Source organism: Prionailurus viverrinus, chromosome B3, assembly GCF_022837055.1.
Source record: "Prionailurus viverrinus isolate Anna chromosome B3, UM_Priviv_1.0, whole genome shotgun sequence".
Lineage (NCBI taxonomy): Eukaryota > Metazoa > Chordata > Mammalia > Carnivora > Felidae > Prionailurus > Prionailurus viverrinus.
The window spans coordinates 129,718,137-129,734,782 of NC_062566.1; the positions used below are offsets into that span (position 1 = coordinate 129,718,137).

General features: G+C 42.0%; 1 protein-coding gene across 7 annotated transcripts in view; it reads right to left on the reverse strand.

The window, feature by feature from the left end:
• The window catches only part of TTC7B (tetratricopeptide repeat domain 7B), a 255,265-nt gene that overhangs the window by 82,412 nt on the left and 156,207 nt on the right, over positions 1–16,646 (reverse strand). For all 7 annotated transcript variants that reach the window (XM_047861697.1, XM_047861696.1, XM_047861702.1 and 4 more), the window contains 2 exons: positions 14,765–14,837; positions 11,854–12,014 (listed from right to left, as the gene is read on the reverse strand). In XM_047861697.1, the coding sequence (XP_047717653.1) occupies positions 11,854–12,014; positions 14,765–14,837 (234 nt within the window). The remainder of the gene's footprint in view (positions 1–11,853; positions 12,015–14,764; positions 14,838–16,646) is intronic.

The window sequence follows — 16,646 nt, forward strand, 5'->3', positions numbered from 1 at the left end:
TGCAATCTTGTAAAGAAAAGCTCCAGAATAAATAAACCTTGTGCATGCCACCACTGGGGATAGATGGCTTTGGGGTGGCCGCCCTAGCCTGGCCTCTCCCAGCTGCCAGGCCTCCTGAAGAGCTCTCTCCCCTGGCTGATGGGAGAGTGGCACATCCTGAAGGCTTTCTCTCCAGCATGCTCTGAAATAACCAGGAAAAGGGGAACTCTCTGGAAAGGAAGCAGGAGAGTCCCATGAGGACTTAGGACTGGGGGACAAACAGCCACATGCATATCTAGGACTGGGCATGTGGACTCAGGGAGCAGAGTTTGGGCCAGCTCAGCTCCCAATATGAGGACAAAGCCATCCCTAATCTTGGAGCAGGGAGGTCTTCTCATGACCCAACATGGCTTCGAATACATTTCTCCTCCATTTTCTCTTTTCCAGTTCTTCTACCCATACCTCACAAACCCAATTTTCAGCTTCTAAGCCGTTTTTCATTGGCTTTTGGGTATTTTGTCTCTCTTAACAAGCATCTACATTTACTGAAGGCAACACGGCAGACCCAGAGCCAGAGAGTCAAAGGGTGCAGGGGACCCCAGCCATCTAATCTCAGCCTCTCAAGAATGCTGGCAACCCTCCTACCACCACATACGTCTAGAGGGAGAGAGGCTAGAAAGCTGATTTTTTTTTTAATTGTGGTAAAATATACATAACGCAAAATCTGCCATTTCAAAGCGCACAGTTCAGTGGCATTAAGTATATTCACAGTGTTGTGCAACCATCACCACCATCCATCTCCAGAACGTTTTTCCTCTTACAAAACTGAAGCTCTGTACCCAGTAAATGGTAACTCCTCATGCTCCCCTTGCCCCAGCCCCTTGGCAACCCCTAGTCTGCTTTCTGCCTCTGTGATTTTTGGCTGCTCCAGGAACCTCACAGAATAATAGCCACACAGTATTTGTCTTCTTGTGTCTGGCTTATTTCACTGAGCATAATGTCCTAAAGTTTCATCCATACGGTAGCTTATGTCAGATCTTCCTTCCTGTTTAAGGCCAAGTAATATTCCATCCTATGTATATATCACACGTTGGTTATCCTTTCATTCATCGTGGGCACTTGGGTTGCTTCTACATCTTTAGCTATTGTGAAGAGTGCTGCTGTGAACACTAGTGTGCAGTTATCTATTTAAATTCCTGCTTTCAATTCTTTTGAGTACTTACCCAGATGTGGAATTGCTGGATCATATGGTATTTCTATTTTTAACTTTTTGACGCACTGCCATACTATTTTCCACAGTGGCTGCACCATTTTACATTCCCACCAGCAGGGCACAAAGGTCCCAGTTCCTCCACATCCTCGCTAACACTCATGACTTTCTGGTGTGTGTGTGTGTGTGTGTGTGTGTGTGTGTGTGTGTGCGCGCGCGCGCGCATTACTAACAGCTCTCCTAATGGGTATGAAGTAGTATCTCATTGTGGTTTTGATTTACATTTCCCTGATAATTAGCGGTGTTACGAATATTTTCATGTGCTTGTCGGCCAGTTGAATATCTACTTTGGACAAATGTCTATTCAAGTTCCTTGGCCGATTTTTTTTGTTTGGGTTGTTTTTTGGTTGTCGGAAGTTGTTTTTAAGTAACCTACTGCACCGATGAATCTGCTCCGCTTTGATCCACGGTGTCTTTGAGGGTGCCACCCATTTTCTTTTGCCCAAAGATCCTCCTCTCCAGCTTGTATTCAGGCGTGGGCATCCCTGGGTGGGTTACCTTGCACTCATCCCTCCCAGACATCCTTCAGGTTTCCATGGATTATTTCTCTGAGCTAACGAGAAGAATAATCTCTTCCTTGTGGCCCAACTTTCTATCAAGTGCAAATTTAATGGGCATGTTCATTACTCCATCACTCAGCTCAGGCATAAGAATAGCCCACAGCACCTGGCCTCTCAGTAATCACTACATCCAAACATTACTCAGTATCATCTTTCAACTTACATTGAGTGTAAGTGAGACACAGTGAGGAAGAGACAGCCTTACTTGCCAAGTAATGATTTTTTTTTTAAACCAGATATATGCTCCACTCAAGTACAGAATGATCCTAACCATGTTTTCCAGTTTATTGATAAGATTGACAGGGGAGACAGCATAAAAATGCGGTCCTTCTGGATTGCTAGTTCTGAGCATAAAATGTCTTCTCTTATTCATGGCAGCCTTCCCAATGCCTAGCATGGTACCTGGAAGGTGGTAGGAACTCAGTGCTCAAAGGCAGTGATTAAGAGCACAGATGTTGAGGCCAGACCACCTGTGTTCAAATCATGACTGTGACTGACGACGAGGTGGGTAATTTTGGACAAACTAGTTTACCTTTCTGTGCCTCGATTTCTTTAGCTGTAAAATGGGGGTGATAACACTGCCCACCGTGATCAAATGAGTTTAGAATGAATTTACAATGTGCTGATAAGAGTTGCCTATAACAACTATTATCATAAATGCTAATAATTATCACTGCTAAGTGAATGAGTAGACGTTATGTATGCCCACTGCTTTCCATGCAGTTAGTTCCCATTGGTGTCAAAAGAAATGTGATCTCTCGCATGTGTGAGAGTATAAGATCACCCACAGGAGCGTGTTTAGAAGAGCTGGTGGTCTTCTGGTCAGGTGACTGAGGACTTGTGTCAGTACCCTCTCCTGTATCAAAGTTACGGATCAGAAAACATACTGGAGGCATCCGGGTGGCTCAGATGGTTGAGTGTCTGATTCCTGATTTCAGCTCAGGTCATGATGCCAGGGTTGTGGGATCAAGCCCCACGTCTGGGGTCTGCACTGAGCGTGGAACCTGCTTGGGATTCTCACTCCTTCCCTCCCTCTGCCCCTCCCTCCCACTCACATGCTCTCTCTCTAAAAAATAAATAGATAAAATAAAATTTAAAGGAAATGTACTTAAGAGAGTTGGCCACACACCTTAATGATGCCACTTGGATTTGTATCCTTGAGAGGTTCTAAAAATTGCTTTCTTATGCTTTGCATCACAAACCGCATTTGTGGTTTAAATAAGAAAGATTAAAATTCAAATCAATTAACAATTTGTAATCAGTCGGGCTGCACAGCCACCATTTGTCTCAGGGCAAGAAGCTAAACCTGACAGCGGCTGCCCTTAGCAGTTACTGTAAGGCTGGCTGAATTAGAAGAAAACATTTTAGTTACACTAAAATTCTCAGATGCCACTGTAAGTAGGATACTATCTGATATATTTTTCAAAGACAAAAAGGAACAAATTGTCAGCTTCCATCCCATTATTTTATCTAAAAATGCATCCCCATGGCAGAAACACAAAGTCCGTGAGGGGCTGACCAAGACGCTCACTGACAGATTGCCGCACCGTCCCCCAGAGAGACACCTGTTCCAAACATCACCCGGCACCTACATCTACCTTCTTGGGCCAATGAAGAAATCTACCAAGGAAAGTGTATTCATCAGTCAGGAAATGTTTGCAAAGCTGTATTTCAAAAGGAGAAATATCAAGGCTCCTCTAACAAGTACATTAGATAAGGAATCTACCCGAATTTACGCTCTTCAATAGAAAAATGTGTTCTTTGTTAGATTTTATTTGGGGAAAAACTTACAATGTATTAAAGACATTTTGGGGCACTGGGGTGGTTCAGTCGGTTAAGCGTCCAACTTTTGATTTCGGCTCAGGTCACGATCTTGCAGGTTGTAAGACTGAGCCCCGTGTCAGGCTCTGTGCTGACAGGGAGGATCCTGCTTGGGATTCTCTCTCTCCCTCTCCCTCTGCCCCTCCCCTGCTTGTGTGTACTTTCTCTTTCTCTTAAAATAAATAAATAAATAAATAAATAAATAAATAAATAAATAGACAATATATAATCAGCAAATAATTTGTCATTCTTTTGATTAGGTATTTAATAAAAGGTTTTAAAAAATAATTTTTTAAGAGAAAAAGAAGTCACCACAAGAGGAACAAAATAAAAGAATACATTTATAGAAATCGTACACATAAATCCAACCATACCATTACTTATATTAAATGTGAATGCACTAAACACTTAAGACAAAGGGCAGGAATGATCAGACTAAATAAAAAAGCAAGACCCAATCATAAGCTATCTATAAGAGAAGAAGTATTTGGCTGAAAAGAAATAATGGCAGAGAATTTTCTAGAAATGATAAACAATACCAATCCACCATTTAAGTAAGCCCAGTGAATCCGAGCAGAACCTACTCTTATCTGTATTACAGTGAAAATGTACAGTGTCAGCAACAATAGCAATTAAGAATAGCCAGAGAGAAAAGACAGATGACATTAAAATGATCTAAAATTAAACAAATAGTTGACTTCTCAACAACTCCAAGAGGAAAGCAAGATCATTTGTGCTGTGAGAAAATGTGAGCCTAGAATTATATATCCAGTTGGAAAATCTCTTTCGAGAGTAAAGCCAAATATATTTTCAGACACAAACTGAGAAAGTGTGCCAGCAACAGACCCTCACTAAAATTTCTAGGATAATCACTAAACAAAAACCAAAACAGAATGTTTCTTTCCAAATTGGCAAGTAAAAAATACGTAACAAAAACACAATTAACCTAAAAGAAGGTAGGAAAAGAGAGGATAACCTATGAAAAAAAGGGCAGGACAAAGAGAAAGCACAAATGAGGTAGGAGACACTAACGCAAATATAATAGTATTTACAGTAAATGGAAATGAACTAAATGTTCCAGATAAGACTGTCGGCCTGAGTTAAAAAAAAAAAAAATTAGCTGTCTATATTGAGCACAAGAGTGAATCTAAAACATAAGCATATAATAAGTTCAAGATAACAGAATGAAGAAAGATACTCTAAGCGTGCATGCAGTGTGCACATGTATTGTATGTGTGCACACATTAGATAAATGTTGTGGATGTGTGTGCATAGCATGACAAACTAGATTTTGAAGCAAAGTGAATTATGTAACTCATTACATAATGATAAAGGGTTGAATTTACCAGGAAGACAAGCAATTCTAAATTTATATGCACCTTATAGCATAGCTTTAAACTATATAAAGCAAACATTGCTAGAACTATGTGGGGAAATAGGACAATCCACCATCCCAGTGGCACATTTCAACACACCTCTGCTCAACAATTGATCGGTTAAGTAAACAAAAAACATCAGTAAGAATGAAGAAGATCTGAATAGTGCAATTAATAGCTTAATCTAATAAATATATGTGAAATATATACAAATATATAAAAATGTACCTCCAAATACAGAAAGCGTTCTTTTCAAGCACAGATGGAATATTTACAAGGAGTGACCACATGCTGGGCCATAAAAAAAGTCAACACATTTCAAGTTCATATAGATTGCAGTTTCTGAACACAGTTCAATGAAGTTATTAAAAGCCCATTAACAAAAGATAAGTGGAAAGACCCATATACTTGACAGTTATAAAACACAGTTCTAAAATAACTGATGGGTCAAATAAGAATAATGGAGATTTAAAGTTATTTAGAATAAAATAATGATAAAAATTTCACATAGTGAAATTGTGGTCTCCCAACTAAAGCAGCACTTGGTGGGAAATTTTTAGTCTTAAATGTTTATGTCAGAAAACAAGAAAGACAAAAATTAAAAATGAACTAAACACCTAACTTAAAAGATTAAGAAGGAAAACCAAGCAAAACAAAACAAACTCAAAGAAAATAGAAGAAAGAAAATAATAGAAGAACAGAAATTCATGAAAGACAAAGTAAAAATACAGTTGAGACCATAAAAAAGCTGGTTCTTCAAAAAGATCAATGTAACAGACAAATTTCTGGCAAGGCTGTTCAAGAAAATTAAAAAGAAAGCACATTAAGCAGTATTAGGAATGGAAAAGACTTAACCATAGGTGCTACCTGACAACAAACAGATCATAAAAAAATATGAACAACTTTATGCCAAGGAAATTTAATATTTAGATGAGATGAACAAACCCTTAAAATATATGTTGTATGTTTCAGCCTCTACGTTATATGTAGCTTAATAAAATAAGTGGAAAACTTGAAAACCCCCTAATTATTATTAGTAGTAGTGTAGTATTTATGAAATTTATTGTCAGATTGGTTTCCATACAACACCCAGTGCTCATCCCAACAGGTGCCCTCCTCAATGCCCATCACCCACTTTCCCCTCCCCCCACCCCCCATTATTTTTTAAAAGCATCAGAAGTCTTTCCATAGAAAAAAACCCAGCCCCAGATGGTTTTACAGGCAAATTCTACTGAAACTCACTATTCTAGAAACAGGTAATTCCAATCTTACACAAATGATTCGAAAACACCCCAAAAATGATTCCAACTCCTTTTAGGAGGCTGGCCTAATCTTGACGCCATAACTTGACAAGTATACAAAGAGAAGGGAAAATTACAAGGCATTTCATACCTGAACATAAATATAAATGTTCCTTTAAAAATTAGCAACCAACTCTCTCATCACCTATAGCAATTCATCTCATATAATTTCATAACTAACATCTTTTGCATTACTACCATTTGGAAGTGATAATTACAATTTTATTTACATTTAAAAAATAAATAAAAATAAAAATCAGTCAACTGAATCCATTAAAATAAGCTAATATGTCATGATCAAGTTGGGCTTATTCCAAGAATGCAGAGTTAATTTAACATTAAAAAATATCAATTAATATAACATTCAGATTCAAGGGAGTAAAATCATACAACAATCTCAATAAATATAGAAAAAGAGTTTGATAAAATTCAATATCAACTCATGATTTAAAAAGATCAACACTTAGCAAGCAAGAAAAGGTCCTTATCTTCTTAAATAATATCTATAAACAAACTCGTAAAAAGCATAATTTGTAATGGCAAAACACTGAAAGAATTTTATTCAACTATACAGAAGGCCCAGTAAGGCCAGTTTTAAAAAGTTGAGGGATTAGAGATAAAGAAACTGAATTTTAATTATTTCAGGTAAAAGTCATTGTCTATACAGAAATCCCAAAGTAATCTATACATAGATTGTTAGAAGTAACAAGAGTTTAGCTGAGTTGCTGGGTCAAGAAGAATATACAAAAATCAGCCACCTTTCTACACACTAACAACAAATAGATAGCAAATTTGATAAAGAAAAAAATACTACATATATAGTGTATACAAATGAAATTTTTTTCAGGTAGTTAGGAATAAAGCTAGTTAAAAATGGGCAAAATATTTATAAGAAAAATCATAAAACTTCATTAAAAAGTATTTTTAAAGACCTAAATAATTAGATATAATGGCCATGGATTAGAAAACCAACTGTCATAAATATATAATTCTCCTCAAACTGAGCTATTAGACTAAATGCAATTCCAATAGATTTGTTTTTGTTTTTGGAACTTGACAAAATTGATTCAAAAATTTATACACAAGGGGCACCTGAGTGGCTGAGTTGGTTGAGTGTCCGACTCTTGATTTTGGCTCAGGTCATGATCCCAGCATTGTGGGATCGAGCCCTGTGTCAGGCTCCGTGTTGGGCATAGAGCCTGCTTAAGATTCTCTCTCTCTCTCTCTCTCTCTCTCTCTCTCTCTCTCTCTCTCTCTCTCTCCCCCTCTGCCCTTCTCCCCAACTCACTGTCTCTCTCTAAGGAAAAAAAAAATTATATGCAAGTTCAAAGGCCTGAGAATAGCCACAACACTCTTGAAGAGCAAGATATGGGGACAAACTTACCCCCCATATAATAAAGTTGTAAGAATTCAGAAAGTGGCAATCACACACAGATGGGTACATTGACTGAAAGAACCAAACAGAAAGCTCAGAAATAGCAACCCCCCCTCAATATGGGCATTTGATTTAAGGCAAAAATGATACTGTGGAACAACAGGGAAAGGATTCTTTTCAATACATGATGCTAAGACAAGCAATTTTTCCATAGAGGGAAAAATTACACTACATCCTTCACACCATACATATATAAAACAATCATTTCCAGATGGACCCTTAGATTTAAGTGTGAAAGGTAACACAAGAGAGCTCTTAGAATATAACTTAGGAGACTTATCTTCATGACCCTAAAGAAGGGAAAGTAAGGTTTCCTAAACTAGACACAGAAAGTAAAATCCATAAAGGAAATAACTGATAAATTCAATCGCTTTAAACATAAGAACTTCTGTTCATCAGAAGACAAGGCACAGACTGGTGGAAGATTTTTGCAACACATGTCACCAACAAAAGGAGTCGTAACCATAATATATAAAGAAATGTCACCAATTGGTATGAAAAAGTCAACCCAATTAGGAAAGAAGAAAGATTTCTCCCTGTACTTCACAAAACAGAAAAGCTAAATGACCAATAAACAAATACAAAGGTATTCAACCTCATGCAACTTAAATTCACAATGTAACACCATTGCCAAAAATAAGTCTGAAACACCGGGTATTGGTGTAGGCAGCCACATGGGCTCTTGGGCACTGCTGGTGGGAAACTGGCACAACCCCTTTGGAAAATAGTTTGGAATCATTTGGTAAAATGCAAGATGCAGATACCCTATGACCCAACAATCTCACTGCTACATAATGCCTGGAGTGTTTGCACATGTGCACCAGGTGACCTGTACAAGGATATATTGGGACGCCTGGGTGGCTCAGTTGGTTAAGCATCTGACTTTGGCTCAGGTCATGATCTCGCAGTTTGTGGGTTTGAGCTCTGCAATAGCTCAGAGCCTGGAGCCCTCTTCGGATCCTGTGTCTCCCTCTCTCCGTCTGCCCACCCTCACCCCAACTTGCGCTGTATATCCATTTGCGATCAACTAGAAAAATACATCTTGGTATATTTGTATAATAAAATACTATTTATCGGTATAAAGAATAAATTGCTGCTGCAGGCGGTAAGGATCAACCCCAAGAATACAATGCCACACGATGAAAGCAAGCAGTATAAGGATATACTCAGTACAATTCCATTAAAAATGTTTAGATATGCAAAACCAGAAATTTTCATTCTTTGGGAGTGCAAACAGATATGATATAGAAACACAAGGGAATGCTCAACATAGAACTCAGGATGCAGTTAACGTCCGGAGATGTTAGAGAGGTAAGGGATACATAGGAAATTCATAGGCAATATTAATTTTCCTTTTCTTAAACTAAGAAGTGAGCACACATGTTAACTGTATTATTATTTTAAATATATTTAATAAATAACCTTTAGCTTTTACTCAATATTTAATAACAATCATTTTAAAGGATTCTCAAAAATCATATTTGAGAACACTATAGAAGGACTTGTAATACCAATAACATGGATTCCTACCAATTACTGAGTGATTACCATGTACAAATGCCTTAAATGCACTAGCTAAGACAGCTGAACGTCCTCAGAGGGGCAGCTGGTCTCTCAAGTACTACTTATCCTTACTGTTACCATGAAATGATAAAAGATGGCACTTAAGTACCTTGAATGAGCTTAACAGGGACCAAAAAGTCTATTATTCTCTGCATCAGGCTAAGAGGCTAGCTAAATCAATGCTCTGTTCAACAGTTTAACTGCCCAACAGTTAAACAGGCCTAAGCCCAACTGTGGGAGGGGCTTTCTCCTCCATCTGGCAAGTTATCTAGGAGGAAACATCAAGCATGTCCTCAGTCTGTGTATGGCCATTGGGACACGAGAAACATGAGGCATTCCCAGGCTTCCGAGAGCCTACGGTTCTGCGGGAGACGAGCTTGTCACAAACGGATAATACGTGTCGGCATTCGGGACAGGTGCCCACATGGTCTTGTTTAGGTTGGTGATGAAATGTTTTACCCATGTTGGAAAGAAACCATGGGATCCACCAATGACATCTGGCCCCAACTTTTCACAAAGTATTCTTGGGAAGAAGTTTCCCATCACATAGGAAGAAATACAAATATTTAAAAAGCAAACAAGTCATTGGCTGCTCTCAGACCTGCTGCCATATGCTTTGCTTTTTTGAGCTTACAGCTTAACATTAAAATAACAGGCCTGCATTCTTCAAATATCTCTACTGCTGTTCCTTACTTATTCTACTTGAAAAGGCTGTCAGCTGCTGTCACTTGGAAGCATTACCATATTAGCCACCACTGTTTACTGCTCACTGTGTGGCGTGGCTATTAGTTTAATAAGCCTCCTCTCGGATGACACCCGAGGCTGTCTACACAGGAGACACACGCGGGAGTCTAACGTCTAATGAAGGTGTTGGGGTGGGAGGCAAGGAATGCCGCTTTATAAATATTGATGAGAGAAACCGAATTCAACGGCATCAGGTTGCACTTTACTGATGGGTAAAGGACCAAGTCCTTTTTAAAGTGCTTTCACCATTTTAAGATTCCTTGGGCTAACCGGCTTTGGATGCAATCCAGAAATACACTCGGTGTGCAAAAGAGCACGTTTGAGGCCTGCAAGAAGTAAAACACTGCAGCAGAGCTCTTTAATTCACTCTGCACAAATAGCTGAACCTACAAAAGAAATCTCTAGTCAGAGGTTTCCTGGGTTATAATGAGAATTTTCTCGATGGGGAGAAGAGAAGTGCCCTTTTCACTTGAAGACAAAGAAATGTTTGTAATGGAAATGCGTGAACCAATTTTCCAAGGAGAGCTGAAACGCACTGATTAAAAACAGCGAAGTGATGAGGCACGGAAATAAAGCCAAAGCAGAGCCACTTAAAATTCGCCACGGCGGCACTGATTTCTGAAAGTGAAGGGAGCTGCCCTGAGCCCCCGTCTGCATTTCTTCCCTCCCTCCCTCCCGCCCCAAGCCACCCCCGCCCCATCACTGACCCTGCCACTTAGACAATCAGAACCTGCCAGCGTTTCTGGCCACAGTATACTGGTTACCAGGCTACTCCACTGAGGATAAAACGGGAACCAAGGCACCCACACAACAGTGTCCTTCTCCACAAAGCCTAACCGACAGGCCCGGATTCAGGGATTTGGAAGAATGTTGTGAATTCAAGTAGACCGACATGCATATGGCAGTTTACAATGTCAATTCTTCAGTTAGGTACAGACACTAATTGATTTATTTAGGGAATTCTATTTCCTAGAGAACAAAACCAAGGTACAAAGAGGTCAGTACCTTGTTGCAAGGTGCCTAAAAGATGATAACCGCCTGGAACTAGCAGAAGGCGCCGGTGACCAGGACAAACCAGCCATAAAGCCTGTTTCCCAGGCTTCAGGCACTGGAGTCGGCTCGATTTAACTGGTGCCATATCCGTGTGTATCTGTATTAGCATTTACTTCATAGTTTTCTTTAAATTGACTTTGAAACAACTCATTTGGAAAATCTGTGGTCTCCCTCTGAGCAGGAATTTCTATGAAATCACACTTTGATACACAGGTATATTTTTTCTAATGTGCATCTTAAAAAATAAAAATGTTCATCCACCATCCATCTAAAATCATCTTGGGGCGCCTGGGTGGCTCAGTCGGTTAAGCGTCCGACTTCGGCTCAGGTCACGATCTCACGGTCTGTGAGTTCGAGCCCCGCATCGGGCTCTGTGCTGACTGCTCAGAGCCTGGAGCCTGTTTCGGATTCTGTGTCTCCCTCTCTCTCTGACCCTCCCCCATTCATGCTCTATCTCTCTGTCTCAAAAATAAATAAACGTTAAAAAAAAAAAAAATTTTAAATCATCTAACGTGCACCAAAGCTACATACACATTGGGAAAGACTGGATAAGGTGTTTTAATGTAATAAGGTGACCTAACAGGCTGTGTTTGTTTCTAAATATCATGGAAAAACAAGAATAAAGGAATTTTGTACTATTTACCCTCAGGGTATCCATGAAGGACTTAAATTAGATAGAGTGACGGAAGGGGGAAAGAAGTAAAGTTAATAACTTCTGAGTAAGGGAAAACAAAAGGCCAGGATCACTTACATAAAGTTTTCTGGATATTCACTCAGGGCCATGTCAATGATATTCAGAGCATCGTGGTAATGCTTTTGTGCAGACAGTAAGAGGGCAAGAAGGTGCAGGGAGTTGGCATCATCGCCTTGAAGTTGAAGAGCTTGGCGGACGTACCCCAGAGCCTCTGGTATCTGGTTTGAAACAAAATCAAAAAGAATTTTAAAACACACACACACACACACACACACACACACACACACACACACACACAAGAGAAGATACCATTTCAATATCTGATTCTCTATAAACATCAAAAGTTGCTTCACCCTGTGCCACATTCAGATTTTAACCTTTGTGATAGCCCCAGGATATTAACCACAAACATGCAGACAGATGTCTTCTTCAAGTGACAGTATGACCTGCGGAGTGATGCTAGATGCTCTGCTTCTCTGTAAAACTGCCAATACCAAATCTTTTGTTTCTCTCCAAAACACAATTTCTCTTTTTCCACAAAACTGATCCACTCTTGATTATGCCCAAGATTGTTTCACTCTCAATGGAGACACATACAAGTTGCCAGAGGTTTTTAGTGTAATTAAGCTGCCTTAGCTGAACTGTTCTCATTTTTTGAAGTATTAGTGAACTAAAGTACATAAGAAATTACAAAACCTTAAACAGAGCTTTCCAAAGGATTAGGCACCCGTGAATCTTTTCAAGTTCCTTTGTCCTGGACATCTCCATCAGGCATCAAGGAAATATGCAAACAAACCAACAAACAAAAACCCCACACCTTTCCAAACTACAACCTAAAATAACTTGATCCAAGAAACAAATTGCAATGCCGCATACAAAGCAGATGTATCCAAATTCAAATAGGGTGAGATAAAACTTTAACCTTTAAAATGCAAGAGCTGTGCAAGACTCTTCAAAATTGTCCAAGCACCAGGGTTGATAAAATGCATACATAATGGATATTTGAACGCCCGAAATTCCGTGCAGGTTTAACAGTAACTGGGGGGAATTAGAACCTGACACTGGATTTCGAAATAGAGCTCAGGACTGAAGCATTCTTACACAACCACCCAGGGACTGCTTCCTGTCCCCCTGCCTCAACTCCAGTCCAGACCTCTTCTCTGTTCGCCTGCTTCTTCCCAGCCCTCGGTAACCTCACTCTGTAGCAAGAAGCCACGACTTCCCAAACCTATTCATTTTCCTCTCTGAAATTCCATTTAGGATGATTTAAGTTATAAAGCCTGGCTACAGAGACTTTCTGCCACCGAGCCATAGAATCAGGGCTGTCACAGCCTGGGAGAGGGCTCATCCAGCCCAGCCATTTGTTTACAGGGAGGGAGCTGAGTCCAGAGAGGTGACAAGACTTGAGCATTGCCATCTAGCTAGTGAGTGACTGAGTCAAGAGTGGCTCTAGACCTTCTGATTCCTCTCCTGTCCTCTCCTCCTGCGCAAATGGCATTGGCTCTAAAGATAAGAGGGCCACAGCCTTGGGGCCCCTGCCCAGCAGGGACACTCTCCCACAGAGGTCTGGTGTCTTCACACTGTGGGCCTGCAAAGATAGCGGCTGGACCCACAAGGCCCCACCTATGTGACCTCTTTTCGGGGAGACAACCCACTGCGTGAACAGCCTTCAGCTTCCTGTTAGGAAGGTCGAAGGCAGGTGTACTTCTAGTGTGGATCTGCAGGGGTGACCAGAGCAATCAGGGACAAACTGATAACAGGATTCAACATGATGGCCTTAAGGGAGAGCTGACTGGGAAGGAATTCAAAGCTGGTTTCTTCATTCAACGAATGTTACCGGGTACCTAACACATGGTGGGCAGTGTCCCAGGCACCAGGGTATAGTGATGAAGGTGACAGCTTCCTGCCCTCTTGGAACCTGAAGTCTAGGGAGGAAGACAGGTCCTGAACAGGAGAGCTGAGCAGGAGGAAGGAGAAGAGATGGCTCCTGCAGGAAGGAGGCTTCAGGGAGAAGGTGAGAGACGCTCCTGGTGGAGGAGGGCCCGGGGGGTCGACCCCCCAGTAGCAAGCTCCCCATCCGTCCAGCTGTGAGCCCTACCATGCCGGGCGACAGGGCCCACACAGAGGAGGCATTCTGGTTTCCTCCGTCCCCGGGTCACCACGGGAAGGCACTCCTCAACACCATTCCCAGGCCCGCAGGGAGTCAGAAGCATGCCCACAGCCCCGGCCTATCTGGGGAATGGCATGTCTGGGGAACTGACCTCTGCTTCACCCTCCAGTCAGCACTCAGGAATGTGCTGGGGTTACCACCAGTGTCTTGCACCTGGTGGGCAGGCAGGCATGCGGCCAGACTCTCAGAGCAGCTGGGAGGGGACGGGAGGGTATGAGAATGGTCAAGACGGCTTCTGGAAGCTGCTGTTGGGAAGAGGAAGGCCAGCGAAGCTTGCCTCTCCAGCAAGGAGAGTGCTGAGGAGTCCCGTATGTAGGGGGGGAGCCACTGTGACTGTCCCTCTCTTCCACATGTTATAAAGGAAGCTGCTACCTTTTGCCCATGCCTGCCAGCAACTTCCTGTCAATCGCCAGCACCTTACGATGACCAGTGGCTAATCCCCACTGCGCAGCTCGGCACTGGGTCTGCCAGCAAGGGACAAAGGCTCTTTGGTGACTCCTGGGTTCATTCAGGGTGTCTGCCACGTGCTGCAGCCCGTGTTGCCCTCTGAACCCTCCAGATGTGTGGACGTAATCTCCCAAAGCGGAGCCCAGGACATCTGTGTCTTCACAGCAGATGCCCAAACTGACCAAAACACCAGTGGCTGTGCCGTGGGGAGTCAGCATCCTCTGAGAAGAGACTGGCTTCGGGTCAGCTTCGGGTCAGCGAAAGAAGACCAGCTACTGCCTCAGAGGGAGGCGCCGAAGGAACTGTAAGAAGGCGCGCACACCAAGTTCAGAGAACGTGAGAGAAACTGACCTGTCTGGAGATGGCAAGCTGCAGAGCCAGGTAGAAAGCTGCTTGGTGATCTGTAGGTGACAGGCTGTGGGCCCTGAAAAAGTATTGATGGCCATTAGAACGCGGGAGAGGCCATTTGAACCCTTCCTATCCAATGAGTATTCCCATTTGCAGTTTTACACGCAGGCCACATATTTATGCAACGTTTCCTTTAAACTCTCCTCTTCTGTCCATTAGCAAGTGTGACGTGTTTTCCCTCTTATGGCTGTGTGTGCGTATGGCGCCGGAGCCTGCCTCTGTGTTTCGTCTAGCATCTGAAATGGCAGCCAAGGACCCTTGGCTTTGAGGAGGTGAAGCCACAAGGCCCTGAGGTCTGACCCCCCAACCCCCCAGCAGACGCCTCCCTTGGGCTGAGCAGGAGAAGCCCACGTGTCATGCTAGGACACGGTGAGGCTATGAGTACACTTGGCAAGGTGACGGCTGCTTTGGTTAAGTTTTGGCTTGGCCTTAACACTACTCCCTCCAAATTTCGGGATTTCAGGGAAACCGTATGAAAATCAAAGACCTGGCTTTGCTTGTAAAATGAGGTTTTGGTTTTTGATGAACCATGGGAAGAGGAGGATTCTCATTCAGCCTTTTGAAGCTTCTACTAAGCTCCCTCCAGCTTACTGATGTAGTCTGCGTAACTATGCATGTAAGTCTCTGTGGCCAGACACTAGGCTTGGTTTTATTAACTGGCCTTTGACAGCGAAGGGGAAGAAGCTGTACTGGCCTCCTACTTGATTGCAAACACGGTCATTCTTGCTTTTATGTGGAGGCCAATTGTATTTCACCAAGAGTAACTCAAAATGTGACTCGATGAGGCAGAAGTCTGTGTTCAGAAGTCTGGTAGGAAGAGAAAAACAAACTTTCAGTTTCTTCAAAAGTCACTATGGGGCCGACTAATTACAACTGGGGGTGGGGGTGGGGCAGACAGTACACAACCCTTCACGGTCCTCTGTCAACACTCTGGGATTAAAGGAGAATCTTCTACCAGCAGAAAACAAATCTGAGATAGAAAAGGAAGCCAAATCATTATGTATTCAATGGCAGCAAACACGTCAAGGATGTCTTCCTGTAGTAATAAGGCCTTTTGCAGAAACCATCTGTCTGCTGTGGAGAAAAAGGCTAAACAGTCTTCCAGGTATTTGGGATCCAGAAAATACGCTACTGGGTCCAACAAGTAGGGCATTGTTTAGACAAATGTGGTAGCTCCAGTACAGGACTGGGGAAACTGGGGTGGTGACTGTCCTTTAGGTACGCTCAACAGCAAAGGACCCAGACTCCCATTCCTGCGAATCTTCATTCATCATCTTGCCTCAAGACACAGCCCTCATTTAAGAGGCTGAGACTGAAAGAGGTGTGCGTGTTGTCCTTTTAAATGTCATATTTCTGGGGCGCCTGGGTGGCTCGGTCGGTTAAGCGTCCGACTTCGGCTCAGGTCATGATCTCATGGTCCGTGAGTTCGAGCCCCGCGTCGGGCTCTGTGCTGACGGCTCAGAGCCTGGAGCCTGTTTCCGATTCTGTGTCTCCCTCTCTCTCTGGCCCTCCCCTGTTCATGCTCTGTCTCTCTCTGTCTCAAAAATAAATAAAACGTTAAAAAAAAATTTAAATGTCATATTTCTGCCAGAGGCCTACTCGGTGGGCTCCAGGTTTTATGATTTTACAAGTATTGGTTTTCCATGAATTTGTACATCAAAGAATTTTTTTTCTTTGGTGTTCATAAAAAGTGAGATTGGAATGTCATGGTTTCTGTCTCTCCCAATTATTCAGGGAAAACGAATACACACTTAATTATGAAGAGACTTTGAATTATTTAGCATTATTTATTTTATCTTATCTTCTTTCACAATGAAGCCAGGTT